General features: G+C 36.4%; 2 protein-coding genes across 3 annotated transcripts in view; one reads left to right on the forward strand and one right to left on the reverse strand.

Annotated features, from left to right (window-relative positions):
* The window catches only part of LOC148723568 (uncharacterized), a 401,859-nt gene that overhangs the window by 28,479 nt on the left and 356,772 nt on the right, over positions 1-16,608 (reverse strand). The window lies entirely within an intron of this gene.
* Positions 4,810-16,137, forward strand: LOC111326059 (plasma membrane calcium-transporting ATPase 3). 2 transcript variants are annotated; one of them, XM_022929988.2, is made up of 10 exons: positions 4,810-6,983; positions 9,603-10,008; positions 10,237-10,346; positions 10,779-10,958; positions 11,345-11,539; positions 11,850-12,041; positions 12,341-12,766; positions 12,964-13,224; positions 13,956-14,137; positions 14,601-16,137. In XM_022929988.2, the coding sequence occupies exons 1-10, from the start codon at positions 5,478-5,480 to the stop codon at positions 14,602-14,604; spliced, it is 3,462 nt and encodes a 1,153-aa protein (XP_022785723.2). In that variant the 5' UTR covers positions 4,810-5,477; the 3' UTR covers positions 14,605-16,137. The 2 variants fall into 2 exon arrangements, with proteins under 2 accessions (XP_022785723.2, XP_088588414.1); XM_088732288.1 differs by having other exon boundaries at positions 4,819-6,983; positions 13,956-16,137.

A 16,608-nucleotide genomic window follows, 5' to 3' on the forward strand; every position in this document is an offset into this window, starting at 1 on the left:
GATTTAATCCCCTGTAGTTTACTTGTCTTTTTCCTCCCACAATATATACTTCGCTCAACAGTATTGAGCACTGTTCTACGAAAATCAAGTCACACTTTATATATATATATATATATATATATATATAACTATAGTCATTAATGGAACTCTCAGGCCAACAAAGGTGCACTGCGCCAGGAGGATCAATAAAGATTCGCAGTCCAAACCTCACAGCCAACACAAATGTAGAAAGTTTAAAAAATTGCGAGGGTGGACAACTTCTGACGTAAAAAATGTAAAAAAATTTAATAAAAAACGTTTCGGTCAGAGACCTTCAGTTATTTACAACTTTTGAAATAAAAAAAAGAGCGTTAAATCGGATCGAAGTGCTAATGATTACATAATTACAGATAACGACTAATGAACTGGTGCTAATAAACAAAAAACCTAATTACAAAGAAAGTAATGGACAAAATACAAGAAACAAACCTTGGTTATATATATATATAACCAATTGTTACGCTGGAATGCTCCTTATCAACTATCAAAGTGCTCAATAGTTGGACTAGAGCAGTAGATAATATTGTCAGCAACGAATTGGGTTATTTGGTCCAAGACATTTAATTGCTACTCAGAGTTTCATCAGGAGCAATCATCAGGCTAGTCCACAAACAACAGATTAAAGACCCGCACACACGTATGCTGGGAGCCAGCAAACATATTGATGAATGTGCTGCAGGATTGACCCTCAGTTCACTATCTTTCCGTTTTACAAGATTCTCTGCCTTTCTGAGGTCATGAGAAAGAACAAAGAAAGATTTTTTATTTCTAAATATAAACCCGTTCTTAATTATTTGAAATTATGCTAATTGCTTGCGCGTGCTTTGAATTACAATAACCATTGTAATTACAATTAGATCTGTTACGTAATAAGTCAATAAACATTCTTTGCTATGCCTGAAGAACGGCAACAGCTGTGAAACGTGTAGCGGAAAAGCAAAGAAAAAGAAAAAGAGGACTTTCGTTTTTCATTTCAGTATCTTTATTCAACACAGAAGTTTACAGTTTGTTTACAATATATATATATATATATATTTAACAATTATTCCACAAGCTTGCGTTGGATATGAGATATAGATAGCCAACGAGGCACGTAGCGCCAGGCTGACTATAATCATCTCATATCCAACAAGCGCGAGTGGAATAATTGTTTTATTAATTAAAAAAAATGCCCCCAAGATATTAGACAAATCTCGACTTTATTTTGTAAGAAGAAACCGGATGTTACAATGTACAGATATGAAGGTGTAGTCTGATCGTCCGGGTGAGTGTAGTCCTGAGAAGGACTGTTGTCGGTGGTAGTGACTGACGTTTCGACAACCTGTGCGGAAGTCATCATCAGAGTCAAGTGAATGATTGTTGTCAGTATATAGAGGTAGTTCTACTGACAACAATCATTCACTTGACTCTGATGATGACTTCCGCACAGGTTGTCGAAACGTCAGTCACTACCACCGACAACAGTCCTTCTCAGGACTACACTCACCCGGACGATCAGACTACACCTTCATATGTTACCCCCGGGTTCAAGCCATTTACTGCATAATGTACAGATATTAGATTATGGTAAATTAGCTCATATACCATAAGGGCTAAGCCAATAAAATGTCTTGAATTGCATTATCCAATGATCCAGTTTTTAATAAATATATATAAATGAATAAACAAGAAATAAAGTTGTTTCACTTATCCTTGGAGTGCTCGATGCAGAAATGTGCAGAGCAAAATACAAATGTGAAAGAAGGAAATTGTTACTAGTTACTCGAGTTTCATTCTACATTGGAATAACAGAACATGCATTCAAAACAAGATACAACAACCACAAACTCTTTCAAAAACCGAAAATACTCACATGACACTGTACTTTCAAAAGACATTTGGGACTTAAAGGAGTGAGGCAATGACTACAAGATCAACTGGCACATCATCAAAAGGGCAAGCGCATATAAAGGCAAACCATCTCGTTGCAACCTATGTTTGGCTGAAAACTTTGCATCTTGACTGCTCAAAATGCCTCTCTCTTAAATAAGAAATCTGAGCTTGTAACGAAATGCCGCCACGAAAACAAGTTTTTCACAGCATCCAATCAGAAGGAACGCGCGCGTGACGACTTCTAACCGTTCTTGAATTTTAAACATTCATAACCGTTTACTTCTCGTAGACAACTCTCAGTCTGATGATCGCCTAGAGCATGAAACTCGAGTAACTAGTAATAATTTCCTTCTTTCACATTTGATTATTTATATAAATAGTTGGAGGGAATGAGAGAAAGAGTATAAAGCAAAGTGTTCTTGGTTTGCATTGCATAACCATGTAACCACTTGTAAATATTTATTAATAAAAACTCCTATGGACAAGGCTCTTGTACATCTTGAACTTGAGTATATAAATATATGTCTCAATAAAGAAATGACAACTTTATTGAGAGTTATCGTCACTCTTCTGTCTTTACGTCCTTTTGGTAATTTATTTAAGTGGAATAAACAGACAAAGAAGCAAACTTTTCTTATGTGGCCTTTAATATGTGTACGTTTCGCCCATTCGGGCTTCCTCAGCACTAAATATCAACATGGAGTAAAATTTACAAGCAATACAAAAGTCTTAAATAAGTGGAATAAAAATGTTTTACATAAAATTCCATAAGAGTAATACAAGGATAATAGAAATTAAAATTACACGCTAAAATTTAACAATAAAATATGAAATTTAACAATAAAATATGAAATTTTATTGTTAAATTTTAGTGTGAAACTCGAGTAACTAGTAATGGATCCTTCTACTGGGAGCTCATCATTTGGTTCACCTTTTTATTCTGTTTATATATATATATACACAAAAAATATATCTAATTTTGTCATATCCCATGTACCAACAATTATCTAATCTTCCAGCTTATTTTGTTTCGTGTGCAAATATAGGGAATCATTGGACAGCAGCACTTCCAATCTTACACTAGCTATAAGTATTACTAATACTATGATTACAGAGATTTTACAATTCCTGAAAAATACTGACTTTGGGAAAATAAATTCAAACTAAGAAGAATTACGACAATTTCTATCCAAGGATTGAGGCAAGATTAATCATACATTATGCATAACTGCCACGGTGTTGCATCTTCTATAGAGAGGAGTTTAAGTTCTGAATAGTACAATGAAGATAAAATCACACAAAAAGGAGCACTGCCTGCTACTGGACACACGTATTCCATTGCATAACCACATTTATTCGATCTGCCCGTGGCCATCCACGAGACCTTTGAATTCCACGTGAACCCTTCAAGATGACCTGTCATTTGTAGGGAACGTAAGAGATATTTTTAAATCTGTTTGTAGGCAAACAGGCGAAGCAAAAAATAGCTCTGCTCGTCATCTTGTTGTTTTAATTTGATATGGGCCGCAGATGGTTTCAGTCACAAATTAATACTGAATCGCCAAACACCTATGATATGGACAAAGACCACAAAACCTTAATCCTTGTTTCGACTTGACGTTGCTACGTAAATCCGCCATGTAACTTCTGTTCTTGCTCCTGGCGCTTCACAGCTTCTTGGGCTTCTTTCTGCATGGTTTCCAGCTTTTCAAGCGTCACTGACTTCATAGGCATTATTTTTGGTTTGCAAAGAACCGGCATTGGCGTCTGTTCAGTAAAGAGGAGTCCTTGTTTAGGAAGAACTTCCTTGAACACGAGTTTTTCGCCCGCCATCTTCTATTCCTTCAATTATAGGCTACAACCACTGACCAGATGTAAACGTGCTCACAAGGAGCGAGTTGGTGGTCAGCCAGCACCTGATTTGAAAGAATAAAAGTTGATTTACATCAGATCTTCCGTTTTGCGAGGGCAAATTAAAGGAGTGGGAAAATCCCAGCCTGTTTTGTAGAGAACCAAGTTCAAACTAATAATGTAAAATAAATTATTCATCAAAAAACGGCAACGTCAGCCATTCAGGGAACCCTCGGAACACCAATGTGGTAAAAATCAAAGCTTTTCGTTAAACCCGATATCCCCAATCATGACTTACACTTATTTCCTCTGAGCTGGAAAATTACTGAATGAAAATATGGATAAATGTTGCGATAGAGTTTTTATGCTTATCTTCGGAAGGCGATTGGGATGGCGATCATCGTTATTTTAGGAAATCTGATCTCTTATAATATTCATTGTTTCTCTTGCTCTGTCTCCTCTCTCTCCCTCTCGGAAACATCTTACAAATACCATTTTAAATTGGAATCGTCTCGTATCATCTTTCGTCAGATCTAAATCTTCTCTCAAAATTGAAAACCACCGAAGTTATTGTTTGATATGCAAATCTTTTTCTAGGGCAGCCCAAATACTCCCACTAAAAATCGTACTATTTAATTTTTATACTTATCATTTGAGCCAAGGAAATTTTATGTATGCCCCCCAGTAAGCTACTTTTTCTTTGACTTCAAATTGGAAATAAAGATTGCACCTTTGTTCCATTTTCAAAAGCACCTCACCAACCTTTCTCATAGTTGAAATATGATTATCTCTACGCGTGTTACAAAGCTATATGATATTCAAGATGAATATATTTTTACCGAAATGTCGCGGAACTGCATGCAGAAGCCGCAGTGATCAAGCCACCCTTTGGTGGGTGCGGCAAATCTGTGGCTCACTGGCGAATGACGTCCTTGTAACATAGCGACCATCGACCAATCAAATGTCAAGAGGATTCAAAATAGCCAATCATAAGCTGTTCATCACGTGCCTGAGGGCAAGATTTTACCTTGCTTCGCTTATGAGAAGCTCTTCGTGAAAGGAGTGAACTAGATTGTTTCCTTGAATTGCCTGTGTTTGTTCTTTGCTGTACAGAGTCAAAGGGGCGATCTGGTTCACGTTGAAAAGCACATCGATTTGGTGCCTGAATTAGCCGTGGAGAATTTGACTGTTAATTTCCCGGTACACGACCTGGCGTGCCCGAGTCCTGTTTGTTGGGCTGGTGTTTTTCATTCTGTTATTGTTAGAAGCTGCTCGCTTGTGAAAGACTGTATCCCAGTTGATTTGAGAAGGTGTCAAAACTGAAACTTCTGTCCTAGAGAGCTAGGGAAGCAGCAGACCTGCAGCGGACAGAATCGTGTTGTTTTGTTCCAGCAAAAGGAGTGACGCTAGCCCTGGAATCTGGCATCCTTCTGTCCATTTGTTTGAGAAGAAACTTGTGAAAAAAAATTTTGGTTTCCACCCTGCAAACTGGAAAGTATCTTCTGGCATAACTGTGGTCGCTGACTACTTGATCTTCTGCCTTGTGCTAAATTTAGGGACAAAAGAGGTTTGGTGTGTTTTTGAACAGTGAGGTGGAACGATCGAACTTTCCACTGTGAGTTTAATTTTAAAATATATCCCACGAGGCTTCGATACGAGAGCTGTACAAGATTTTAAACAGATAGAAATTGAGATTTTGTAAACTAGCATTAATCATGGCAGAACCTTCAATTAAAAAGGAAGAGCTACAGTCGTTGCATTCGTTCGACTCTATGGATTTCAATGCAGTCGCCGATTTTTCAGATATTTCTGTCAGAGATCTTACCTTGCTGATGGAGCACAGGGGACATGAAGCAAGAGATTACTTAAATTCAAACTTTGGAGGCGTGCAGAAGCTTATCCACAAGCTGCACACTTCTTCCGAGAGAGGAATTGGTGGATTTGCCGATGACCTTGAAAATCGCAAGAAAGTGTTTGGTTATAATTTCATTCCACCAAAACCTCCCAAAACCTTCCTCCAGTTTCTCATTGATGCCTTCAAGGATACCATCCTAATAATTCTTACCGTTGCAGCGGTCGTGTCCCTTCTTTTAGGAATTTTTGCGCCAGAGGATTGCGAGGGGTCGGAAGACAACACTGGCTGGATCGATGGCTTCGCTATTATTGTTGCGGTGATAATAGTGGCATTAGTGACTGCAGTGAATGATTATCAAAAAGAGCAGCAGTTTCGAGGCTTGCAGAATAAAATCGAAAGCGAACACAGATTTACGGTGGTGAGGCATGGAGAACCAATTGAAGTACTTAACAGCGAAATAGTTGTAGGTGACCTTTGCCAGGTCAAATATGGTGACTTATTGCCAGCTGATGGTGTTGTTGTTCAGTGTAATGACTTGAAAGTTGATGAGAGCTCTCTGACAGGGGAATCAGACCTTGTTAAGAAAGGACCAGATAGAGACCCACTGTTACTTGCTGGAACCCACGTTATGGAAGGAAGTGGTAAGATGGTGGTTTGTGCTGTGGGACTGAATTCACAGACAGGAATAATCTTTTCCTTACTTGGAACACATGGTGATAAAGGAGAAGAGAAGCCAGATGGAGGGGGTGGGGAAGCACCACAGTCACCATCCATTAAAACCAGTCAGGATGACTTTGAGGATATCAACTTGGATGAGGAGAAAGATTTTGATTCTAATGGAAAGGAGAAGAAAGACAAGGATGAGAAATCCATTCTTCAAGGAAAGTTGACAAAACTGGCTGTCAGTATTGGTTGGTTAGGTGTGGCTGCTGCCCTCCTAACAATTATAGTCATGGTTCTGCAGTTCAGCATCAGAAAGTATGTAAATGAGAAAGCTTCTTGGCAGAATCAGCACTTAAATGCTTACGTCAATGCCTTTATTACTGGTCTAACTGTGTTAGTTGTAGCTGTACCTGAGGGTCTGCCACTGGCTGTTACAATCTCTCTGGCATACTCTGTTAAGAAAATGTTGGATGACAATAATTTAGTCAGACATCTTGATGCCTGTGAAACCATGGGCAATGCAACAGCCATCTGCTCGGACAAGACAGGAACTCTAACCACAAATCGCATGACTGTAGTTCAGAGTTATCTAGCAGACAATCATAACAAAGAAGTGCCCAAACAAGGACAGCTGCCACAGACACTGGTTGAGTTGCTTTGTAAAGGAATTGCAATCAACAGTAGCTACGCTTCCAATATACTGGTGAGTAAACATTCTATCTCCAGTTGTTTGTCATTAGATTTCTATAGGTCAATTATGACAATAAAGGGCAAAAGAGGTTAAAAAAGTCATTTTGTTTACCTAGGATAACTTTATGGTGAATAATTACAATGCAAAGAATTCATCATGTTATAGTTTGGTTGGTTTAGCTTTTATGTACAAGATGTGTCTGTATTCACAAATGATAAATAACACACTGCAGCTAGTTCACAGCACTCTCTTGAAATAAAAATCTGATTAAGGTTTTCAATGTTGTTGAAGGAAAAATCTGTTATCAATTTGAAATGTTTTGCTTTCTTCAAGTTCTTTTTTTAGGGGGGAGCAGGGGTGGGTTGCTTGATGCTTTCTGCAAAGCAATTCTGATTACAACTGAGTGTTCTTTAAAAGCTGACAAAAAGTTTTATATCTCAGTAGTTTTCCATCTCATTTATCAAGTTTACTCTGTAATTGATGTTGATTGACATTGTTTATATCTTAATATCACAGACAGAACAGATATTTTGGCAAACTACATCAGTTCCCTTGTGTACCACTTAAGCGTCAATTCCTGTTATACCTTTTGGCTTTCCCTTTGATGTCAGTAGTATATTATCATCCTTACAAGTATGACAGTGCTCATTACCAAGTGACTTTCAATTACTACTTTTCTCCAAAGCAAAACATGTAAATTAATATGACATTTCCCTATAGAATAAGTTAGATATGTACATGGATACACAAAAAGCCCATTAGAAAACATAGCATGGTTTTGAGTTGTCTTAAGGTGAGCCAGAAAAGTACATTTAAGTTTTTTTGTTTGGCAGATAACCACAATTAATAGCTGCATTTATTTGAATTTCAAAATATGTACCAAAGAAATGAGAACAACATCTGGTAAACTTGTCAAGCTCAAATTGTATGTTTTCATGGGTGGCTTTTTTTTATTTTTATTTTTTTTTTCCATTTTTTATTTTTCCTTATTTTTTCAATACAATAAAAACAAGAAATATTGTCAAGGTCAGATGCCTTATGCATCCTGCCAAGTCAAAATAGCAGTATCACTGAGGTGTAAATATCACCAACCTTTGTACAGGATAAAAGAAATTCAGAAATCTGGTTGAAAAACGATATTTTCCTAAAATAGTTTTTTTTTTAGTGAACGAAAATTTCTATTTTGAATCATGAAAAAGAGGCCTTGTTTTGTTTCTCTAGGTTTTTTCAAATTTGCATTTATTTATTTAGAACTGTGTTTTATTTTTGAGATAAATCCTGGGACAGATAGTAAACCTCAAAACCATTTCCTAGTGTAAGTAATTAACCCTCTTTCCTCAAGGAAGGAAAAACAGATGTTTTCTGCCCTTCTATCCTTTTATGGTGGCCTTTCTTGTTATTTGTAGAGATGGTACATGTATTACATGTTTTGGACATTTATTCTTCATCAGGCAAATGGAATGTTTATGGTGTCTTTCCTTTTCAGCATTACGTAAAGAAAATTTGAATAAGTTTTTTTTTTCTAATTACAGCTATGATGATTTAATGAAATAGTACTTGTTTTGTGGCCTCTAGATTTTTTCAATTTTGTCATTAGTTGTCCAGTAATCTCCTTGTGCAAAATTCACAGATACTTGTCTGTTTTCATCATCAATGATATATGTTTGCAAAAAGAACAAAGATTGCATACAATTTCTTATATTTCAATGCTGGTGTGTCTGACACCTTTTGTTTTAATTACTATTAATATTATTTGTTAAGTTTTATGAAAGTCCTTACAGCAGAATACGTTGGAAAATAAGCTGAGATTCAACTGAAGAATCAACCTACCACCTGGAATAATTCTTTTCTTTTAATGCAAAATTGAGACCTGAAAATATTGAAATTAGTGTTCAGCAATCGAGTGGGTTTTTTGCTTTGTTTTTTTTTTTTTTTTTTTTTTATAAGAGCCAGTTGCTGGCAAAATTTGGCTGGATTTTTGGTTGGCAATCACTTGGAAGGCACGACGGGCACTTCTGAGTTTACATGGACAATTGTTCAATGTAGAACAACTATCATCTAATTTAAGACATTTATATATATGCCTGACAAACTAATATTCACTAACTATTAGCAACACTACCACCAGTTAAATAAATGTAATAAAACCTTGTTTTAAGCACTTTTTCATTGCAACTTCTTTCCATTTCTTGCTGTCACCTTTTTATGAACAGGAAGCTTAGTAGCCCAGCATTCAAGTGTTGCGAATGTCATTACCAGGCTGGGTATATCATTGTGACATCTTTGAGCTGCCTCATTATTAAATCTCAGCCTAATCTGACATCCTAATCTCTTGGCTATCAGCCTGTGTATATGGTAAATAAGAAACAATTCAAAGTTTCTTTTGAGCTACCCATATTATCTGAAAAGTTTACTTATGGAAATTAGAGTGAAGATACCTTGGTCTTTATTTGGAATGTCTAATTTGAAAATATTCATCTGTAGTAGCTGCTGGCAGTAGCATGAAGATTGAAGTTAAGACAGCATTAATGTTCCCTATTTTTTTCCAACAAAGATGATGCTGCTTTTTTTATGATTTAATTCTTCTAAATGTCTTTCAGTGAATTGAATTTTTTTTATTGCTGGTTATAGCCTTCAGATCTTCCTGATGGTCTCCCAACACAAGTTGGAAATAAAACTGAATGTGCATTGCTTGGCTTTGTACTTGAAATTGGTGAAACTTATCAAGATTACAGAGATAACAACCCAGAATCTAGTTTTGTTAAGGTCTACACATTTAACTCTGCAAGGAAATCAATGACAACAGCTGTACAGCTCCCCGGTGGAGGATTTCGAATATATTCCAAGGGTGCATCTGAGATAATGTTGAATCGCTGTACATCCATTATTGGCAAAGATGGTGAAATCAGGCCCTTCACAGCAGCTGATGCTGAAAACATGGTGAAAGGTGTAATCGAGCCAATGGCCTCTGACGGTTTGAGGACCATCACCTTAGCTTACAGAGATTTTCCAGCCAATGGAGTTCCTCCTGAGAAAGGTTGGAAAAAATTTAGTCATTGAAACTTGTTTCATAACCACTTTATCGTAATCACAACACATGCGAATTAACCCTTAAACTCTTGTAACTGACCAAGACAGAATTTCTCCTTACAATACCAACACAAAATCAAGCAGACAAGTGATGAGAAAAAAAATAATTACTCAGGAACGTTCCAGTGACTTTTCTAGTAATGTGAGACTCGCTACATTTTGGTATGTTGTTTAGCTGGAGAAGCTAGTGCAGAACTAGAACCAGACTGGGAAAATGAAGGTGAAGTGCTGTCTCACTTGACATGCATTGGAGTTGTTGGAATTGAAGATCCTGTGCGCCCTGAGGTAAATTATGCTTCTGCTTGTTAAGACTAGAGGTGAAAAAAAGAGAGAAGTATTTAGGGTTTCAAGTCATCTTCATATAACTTGAGAACTGCAGTAAGTGGATTTCAGGAGCTGCAAAGGTTTCATATTTGTGAAACCTTGCCACAGGCTTCAAAATCTGCCAGGCTAATTGTTTTGGTTGTAACATTGTTTTGCAAGGCTTTTTATGTCAACTGTGTTCTTTGTTTATATTAATAATTTCATTTTATTAGTTTTACACAAATTTTGTTGCATGAAAAAGTAGCAATTGGTTTTTGGGTTCCACTGAATTTTGTTTTCAATGCTTTACTAGTGTGAAACCTTTTTTTTCATCATTGTTGTGGTGTGCTTGAAAATCGTACTCTATTAGCTGGTAACCTCAGGACAAACTGACTCCTTATGCAATATTTTCAGGTACCAGATGCTATTTTAAAATGCCAGCATGCAGGAATTGTTGTGCGCATGGTCACAGGTGATAATGTTAACACTGCCAGATCCATTGCTTTCAAATGTGGCATCCTGCAACCTAACAGTGAATTTCTGGTACTGGAAGGCAAAGAGTTCAATAAACTCATCCGCGACTCTTCAGGGAAGGTGGGAAGCTGGACAGAGATGTACCTTCAATCAGCATCAAAATTAGTTGATACATCCTGTTGGAAGAGTTTTATTTAAGTGAAGAATAACAGTCCTGTTTCTACCACACTATAAATCATTAACAGCCCCCCTTCCCCTTTCAATGCTTGCTAAAAGTTCATGGAATTGCAATACAACATTTTTTGGGGGGGGAGGGGGGGAGGAAGGGGGCAAACAGGTTAACTAAACCAGGGATGAAGAGATAAAATTGAAGTACGAGGGGGTTGAAAGGAGCAATGTGTCAGCAATTTTTTGCTGATTGTTGTTATTTTGTTTCTTTTGGTTTCCTATTACCTTCCAAGTTTTTGGAATTTTACCTATACATATCAACATATTTCACTGTACAGGTCAGCCAGAAGAAGTTTGATGAAGTGTGGCCCAAGTTACGTGTGTTAGCTCGTTCCTCACCCCAAGACAAGTATACTCTTGTGAAGGGCATTATTGACAGCAAGCTTAATCCAACACGGGAAATTGTGGCTGTAACTGGCGATGGCACCAATGATGGTCCAGCACTCAAGAAAGCTGATGTTGGCTTTGCCATGGTAATATTTCTATTCCTTGATTTTCTTAAGTGTCATAGGAAATCAGTGTCTAACAGTTATTGTAAACTAAATCTTCATCTGAGTAGGAATGATATTTTCTTTTCAAATTGCACTACTAGCATTTTTAAAGGCTCATGAGCTAGATGTGAGTGATACATGAATTACAATACCACAAAACTACTGTAATGTTTCTGATATCAACACAAAATTACCTGCTTCTCTTACCTACTTCTTAACTTATTAACACAGCAACTACTCTTAATTTGCATGTAGCAGTTCAAACTTGAGCATGATCCTGTTTATGTTTCAGGGTATTGCAGGAACAGATGTTGCTAAAGAGGCATCTGATATCATTCTGACTGATGATAACTTTAGGAGCATTGTTAAAGCTGTTATGTGGGGGCGCAATGTCTATGACAGCATCTCAAAGTTTTTGCAGTTTCAGTTAACAGTGAACTTGGTTGCTATCATTGTTGCCTTTGTTGGTGCTTGTGTTGTTCAGGTAAAGTACAAGTACAAGTACGCATTTGTCTTTATTTAATTAGTGAGCAAATGACTAAATGTATATGAGGTAACATCAAAACCCCATTTTGTTCATTACAAAACCAATGCTGGAAAGTTGTGGAATTTTGATTTGACATTTTCTTGTACTGGAAAGTCATGGGAAAAGAGCACAGGTCCTGGAAAGTCCTGGGAATCTGCTTAATTAACTCAAGCAATATAAATTTCAGAATTTTAGTTATAAGAAATGTATATACATCATTTAGAGAATTCATTTTAATGTAATTTTAATTTTGATAGGTAAGTCCACTGACTGGCACACAGCTTCTTTGGGTGAACCTTATCATGGACTCCTTTGCATCACTGGCCTTAGCTACAGAGCCACCAACAGAAGACCTCCTACAACGCAAACCCTATGGACGCACCAAACCACTCATCTCGCGTACAATGATTAGGAACATTCTTGGTCATGCAATTTTCCAGCTGATTGTCCTGTTTGTCTTGGTATTCCTGGCAGATGATTTATTTGATATAGAAGATGGTTACTTGGAAACAACACGTTGTAAACCAACAGCTCACTCTAGTGTGGTTTTTAATACATTTGTTATGCTGCAGCTCTTTAATGAAATTAATTCACGTAAAGTTCATGGAGAAAGAAATGTGTTCTCTGGCATTACCCATAATCCAGTGTTTCTTATTATCATGGCAGGAACATTTGTTGTGCAGGTAAGATGTAACTGTGTATTTTTTTTTGTCAAGGTGATAAAGGATGTAAATGTACTCTGAATTGTTTGTCTTATTTTGAAATTTTAAGAGTGGAAGCAGCTGTTGTTGCACTTAACTTGAAAATTAACCTTTTGAATATCCAGCTGGTATAAGCTCATAATTTGGTATTTTACAGTAGACTTTGCCTGGTTTTTCAGATACTAATAATTGAGCTGACTGGGAAGGCCTTCCATGTAACAGGACTGGGCTGGGAAGAATGGCTTTGGTGTGTCTTCCTTGGATTTTCTGAGTTGCTATGGGGACAACTAGTCCTTACAATTCCTAAGACATCATTCCCAAAACTGTGTCGATTTGGCACGAAAGAACTTCCCCTTGCGACAATAGTGGAACCTGATGGATCAAAAGACAGCAAGGCTCGTCTGTTGTGGATACGTGGTCTGACAAGATTGCAACACCAAGTAAGTAACTGTTAAAATACAAAACTATTTTTTTGTAGTGTGTGTCTGGAAATCCTCTGATATAGTAACCTACATGATAAAAAACCACCCAGAATCTCCCTAGCAAAACATTTTTAAAAATTTACTGTTTATATTTCCTGTGTTGACATTTACATGTATCTTATTTCAAAGAGTTTCTACTTTTTTTTGGCTCGAACTTGGCCTCATTAATGCCAAGTGTGTCTTCCTTTGATCAAAATGTGTAGATATATCTCCTTTTAACTAAGTTCTGGGGGTAGAATGTCATCCCTCTCTCCTTTCGTGTACTACCTCACTGTACTCTATGAAAAAAACTTAGGTATGGTTCTGAGCAGTTTGATTTATAAGAGGCTTAAAGCAGGACTGGAAACTACCTTTAATTGACTTGTCAATTTTTCTTCTTTGGCAAGCTTTTGGAAAGATAACAAAGTTTTGCTTAACTTGAAAAGGAAAACCTCATGCTAAATAATAAAGTGGTGATACATGGTTATCCACTGTTGAACCACCCTTGTCAAATAAAAACACCCCCAATCCAAGACTTATCTTGTATTTTTATAGACTTGTATTAGCAAACAATGTACATAATCCCCAGAAAATTCCTCAAGCAATGAGTAATCTCTGTTGTTGTGTGTGGTGTACACTGATTTTTTTTTCCTGTTCCATCTATTGTGCTCTGTCATTCCTTAATGACTGTGGGGTTTTATTTTACTTAGATCCGAGTGGTAAATGCATTCAGAAGTGTTATTGATGGACGAAGTCAAAGAGCCATTGCATCTCCAGCAGTATTTAATTCTCTGCTAGCCCCAGTACGCACAGCAATGGTCTACGATGATTCACAGTATCCATCTGCCTTGGATAGTACTGAACCTGAAGCTGGAGCTGAAGCAATACCGCGGTATGCAAGTGTGGAAAGCTCTGTATAAAAATCTTATGCAAGCATAAAGGAGAAAAATTTTAAGATGCCAAAATTTAGTGTTGGTGCAACATGATTGAAATTATTATCAATAAATACATGGTACTCATAAAAGTATCTATCATTTAAAATGTCTCCCATCTTGAATACCATTAAAGTAAGGCATGATCACCACTATTAAGGTAACCTTGCACTTCTGGTTTCTTATAAATTTTAAGAAGCCACCTTTTTCGGGTGGGCTTGAGTAACCCTGCACTGAAGCACGGTAAAACTGATTCACATTAGGTCACCTAATGTGCACCCTGCACTGTGTTGCTACTGATCACTCCTATCAGCCTCCATAATAAAAATCAAAAGTAGAGAAATAACTCTTACTTGATTTCTAACCATAATCTTTTTATGAATCAAAACTATCTTTGATTTAACATTTTCTTAATCTATGCAGGTGATCATGATTGCTGTGGAAGTCCCTGTGGACAGACTAAAATTCTCCTCCTCTGTTTTAATCTTTTTGGTGTCCAGAGTAGATCTATAGTGCCAAATAGAAAATTCTAACTGAATGATGTTTTAATCTAATTTGCAAGAAATCTAAGTCAACTCAGTTGCTGTAAAGTGCATAAAATGATTGAGGAGCTCTTTATACTTTTCTCTTGCTCAGAAAAGCCATTGAATTTGCCACAGATTGTCAGTGATGTATATGATAGTGGTTTAAAATTCAGTGGTTGATAGGATCAGTATGCATTTACATTTCCTTTAAGGTGACCTTCTGTAAACTTCATTTTTTATACCACGATTGAATTTGTCATCATTTGGTTTTCTGGATCCTTAGTTAATCATCAGAGAGTATTTCCCTCTTTCCCTAAGTGTTGGAAGAGTTTTCAAAGCAAAAGAAATAAATGTGCTGTGATTATCAAGGGATTGAATCTTTCATTTATATAAAAAAATTCATAATAGGTCCTCGTAGAATGGAATGATATTTTGATGCGTTCAAAACGTTTGAAATTGATTGGTGAGAGAAAAAGTAGAAGCAACTGTTGAACTAAAATATGCACTTTTTGGTGATATTTATATAATTATATCATAGGGCTGCAATTGCAATGTCATCTTTGCATTGTATTGTTGTTTAAAAGGTTGGTCAGAACTTTACTGTTCATCAAAATCTCAATGTTCAAGGATTCTACCAGAAATTTGAGTAACTGGACCCATTTGTTACTTTTGCACCTTGCATTTTAAATGTTTTTTATTGTTTTCCCACTCTGACACTTTCATACCAGGAAAGTTATCAAATTAAACATGTCTTCCAAAAATAAGAAAATAGGCATCTCACCAAATTGTTAATTTTTTTCTCTTTCTCCTTGGATGGTTTGACAGAATCCTCTACTAAGAGAGAAATGGTAGGTCTATTCTCCCCCTTTTTCCAATTAAATGCAGAGGTGGCAGTCTTGTTGAAACATGAGCCAACCATTTCAGGTGACAAAGGTCAAATCCCTTTATGTATATTTAGAAAGTTCTGGGTCTCCAAGGAAACAGAGCAAGAAATAGTTGTCTGTGGAACTAACCAGACCTCGGAAGCTTTTTAGATAAAATATGCTGATGACTCTAAGGCGGTAGTTGTTGATAAAATTAATTTCAATTTCAGTACTATGAAAGTATGGTAGAGTTGCAGTCTTTTCCAGATCATAGCATAGCAACAGTGTACTCATAGCTGTCTATTTCTATTTTTTTAAAATTGATGCTTCCAACAGCATTTCAATATTTAGATGTTAAGATGAACAAGTTGTCTATTTTTAATCAATTATTTATTTGCTGTGTAATGATTCAAGGTGGGGATTCAATTGAGTCTCACCATAGTGTATTGAATGTACTGACCATAGTGTATTGAATGTACTGTAGTATTCTATAAGGATCCTTTGCATTATCATTATGATAAAGATATTACAGGGAACTCCCATTTAATAAGCGTAATAAAAGGATAAATCTTACGTTTTTGGCTTGGGTTGACTGTTTGCTGTAGTATTTTTTGTCAATTTTATGAATTTTTTTTTTTAATTATAGGATGGCAACAATTCATTTCTGTTCTATGTACAAGTGTTGATTGGATGAGGTGCATGTATTACACACAGTGTTAGGTCTGTATCTTTGGACACACTGCTGTGATGATACACAAGTTAGAATCTCATCGCGTGTGATATTTAGGTCTGGGTAGTGATGAAATGAAAGGTGATCAAAGACATACCACGGTACAAAGTGCAAAAAAAAGAGATTAAAATAAGTCATTTCCACCAAACTCAGGGTATCTGTCCTAAAACGATGCTAAGTAAGAACCTCTTCTTTTTCTTATTTCCTTTCTTCCTTTTTCTTTCTTTTTTTACGTTTTTTGATAGAGATTGTGAAAAAAAAAAAAAAGCAACTATATCTGGAAAATTGCAAACAACGTCAATTAACAATATTGA

This window comes from Stylophora pistillata, chromosome 9 (genome assembly GCF_964205215.1).
Source record: "Stylophora pistillata chromosome 9, jaStyPist1.2, whole genome shotgun sequence".
Lineage (NCBI taxonomy): Eukaryota > Metazoa > Cnidaria > Anthozoa > Scleractinia > Pocilloporidae > Stylophora > Stylophora pistillata.

Coding starts and splice junctions, on each gene's coding strand:
- LOC111326059 (XM_088732288.1), top strand. CDS start 5,478: ATGGCAGAACCTTCAATTAAAAAGGAAGAGCTACAGTCGTTGCATTCG. Junction 10,009..10,236: donor TGGAGTTCCTCCTGAGAAAG/GTTGGAAAAAAT, acceptor TATGTTGTTTAG/CTGGAGAAGCTAGTGCAGAA. Junction 12,767..12,963: donor CAGGAACATTTGTTGTGCAG/GTAAGATGTAAC, acceptor CTGGTTTTTCAG/ATACTAATAATTGAGCTGAC.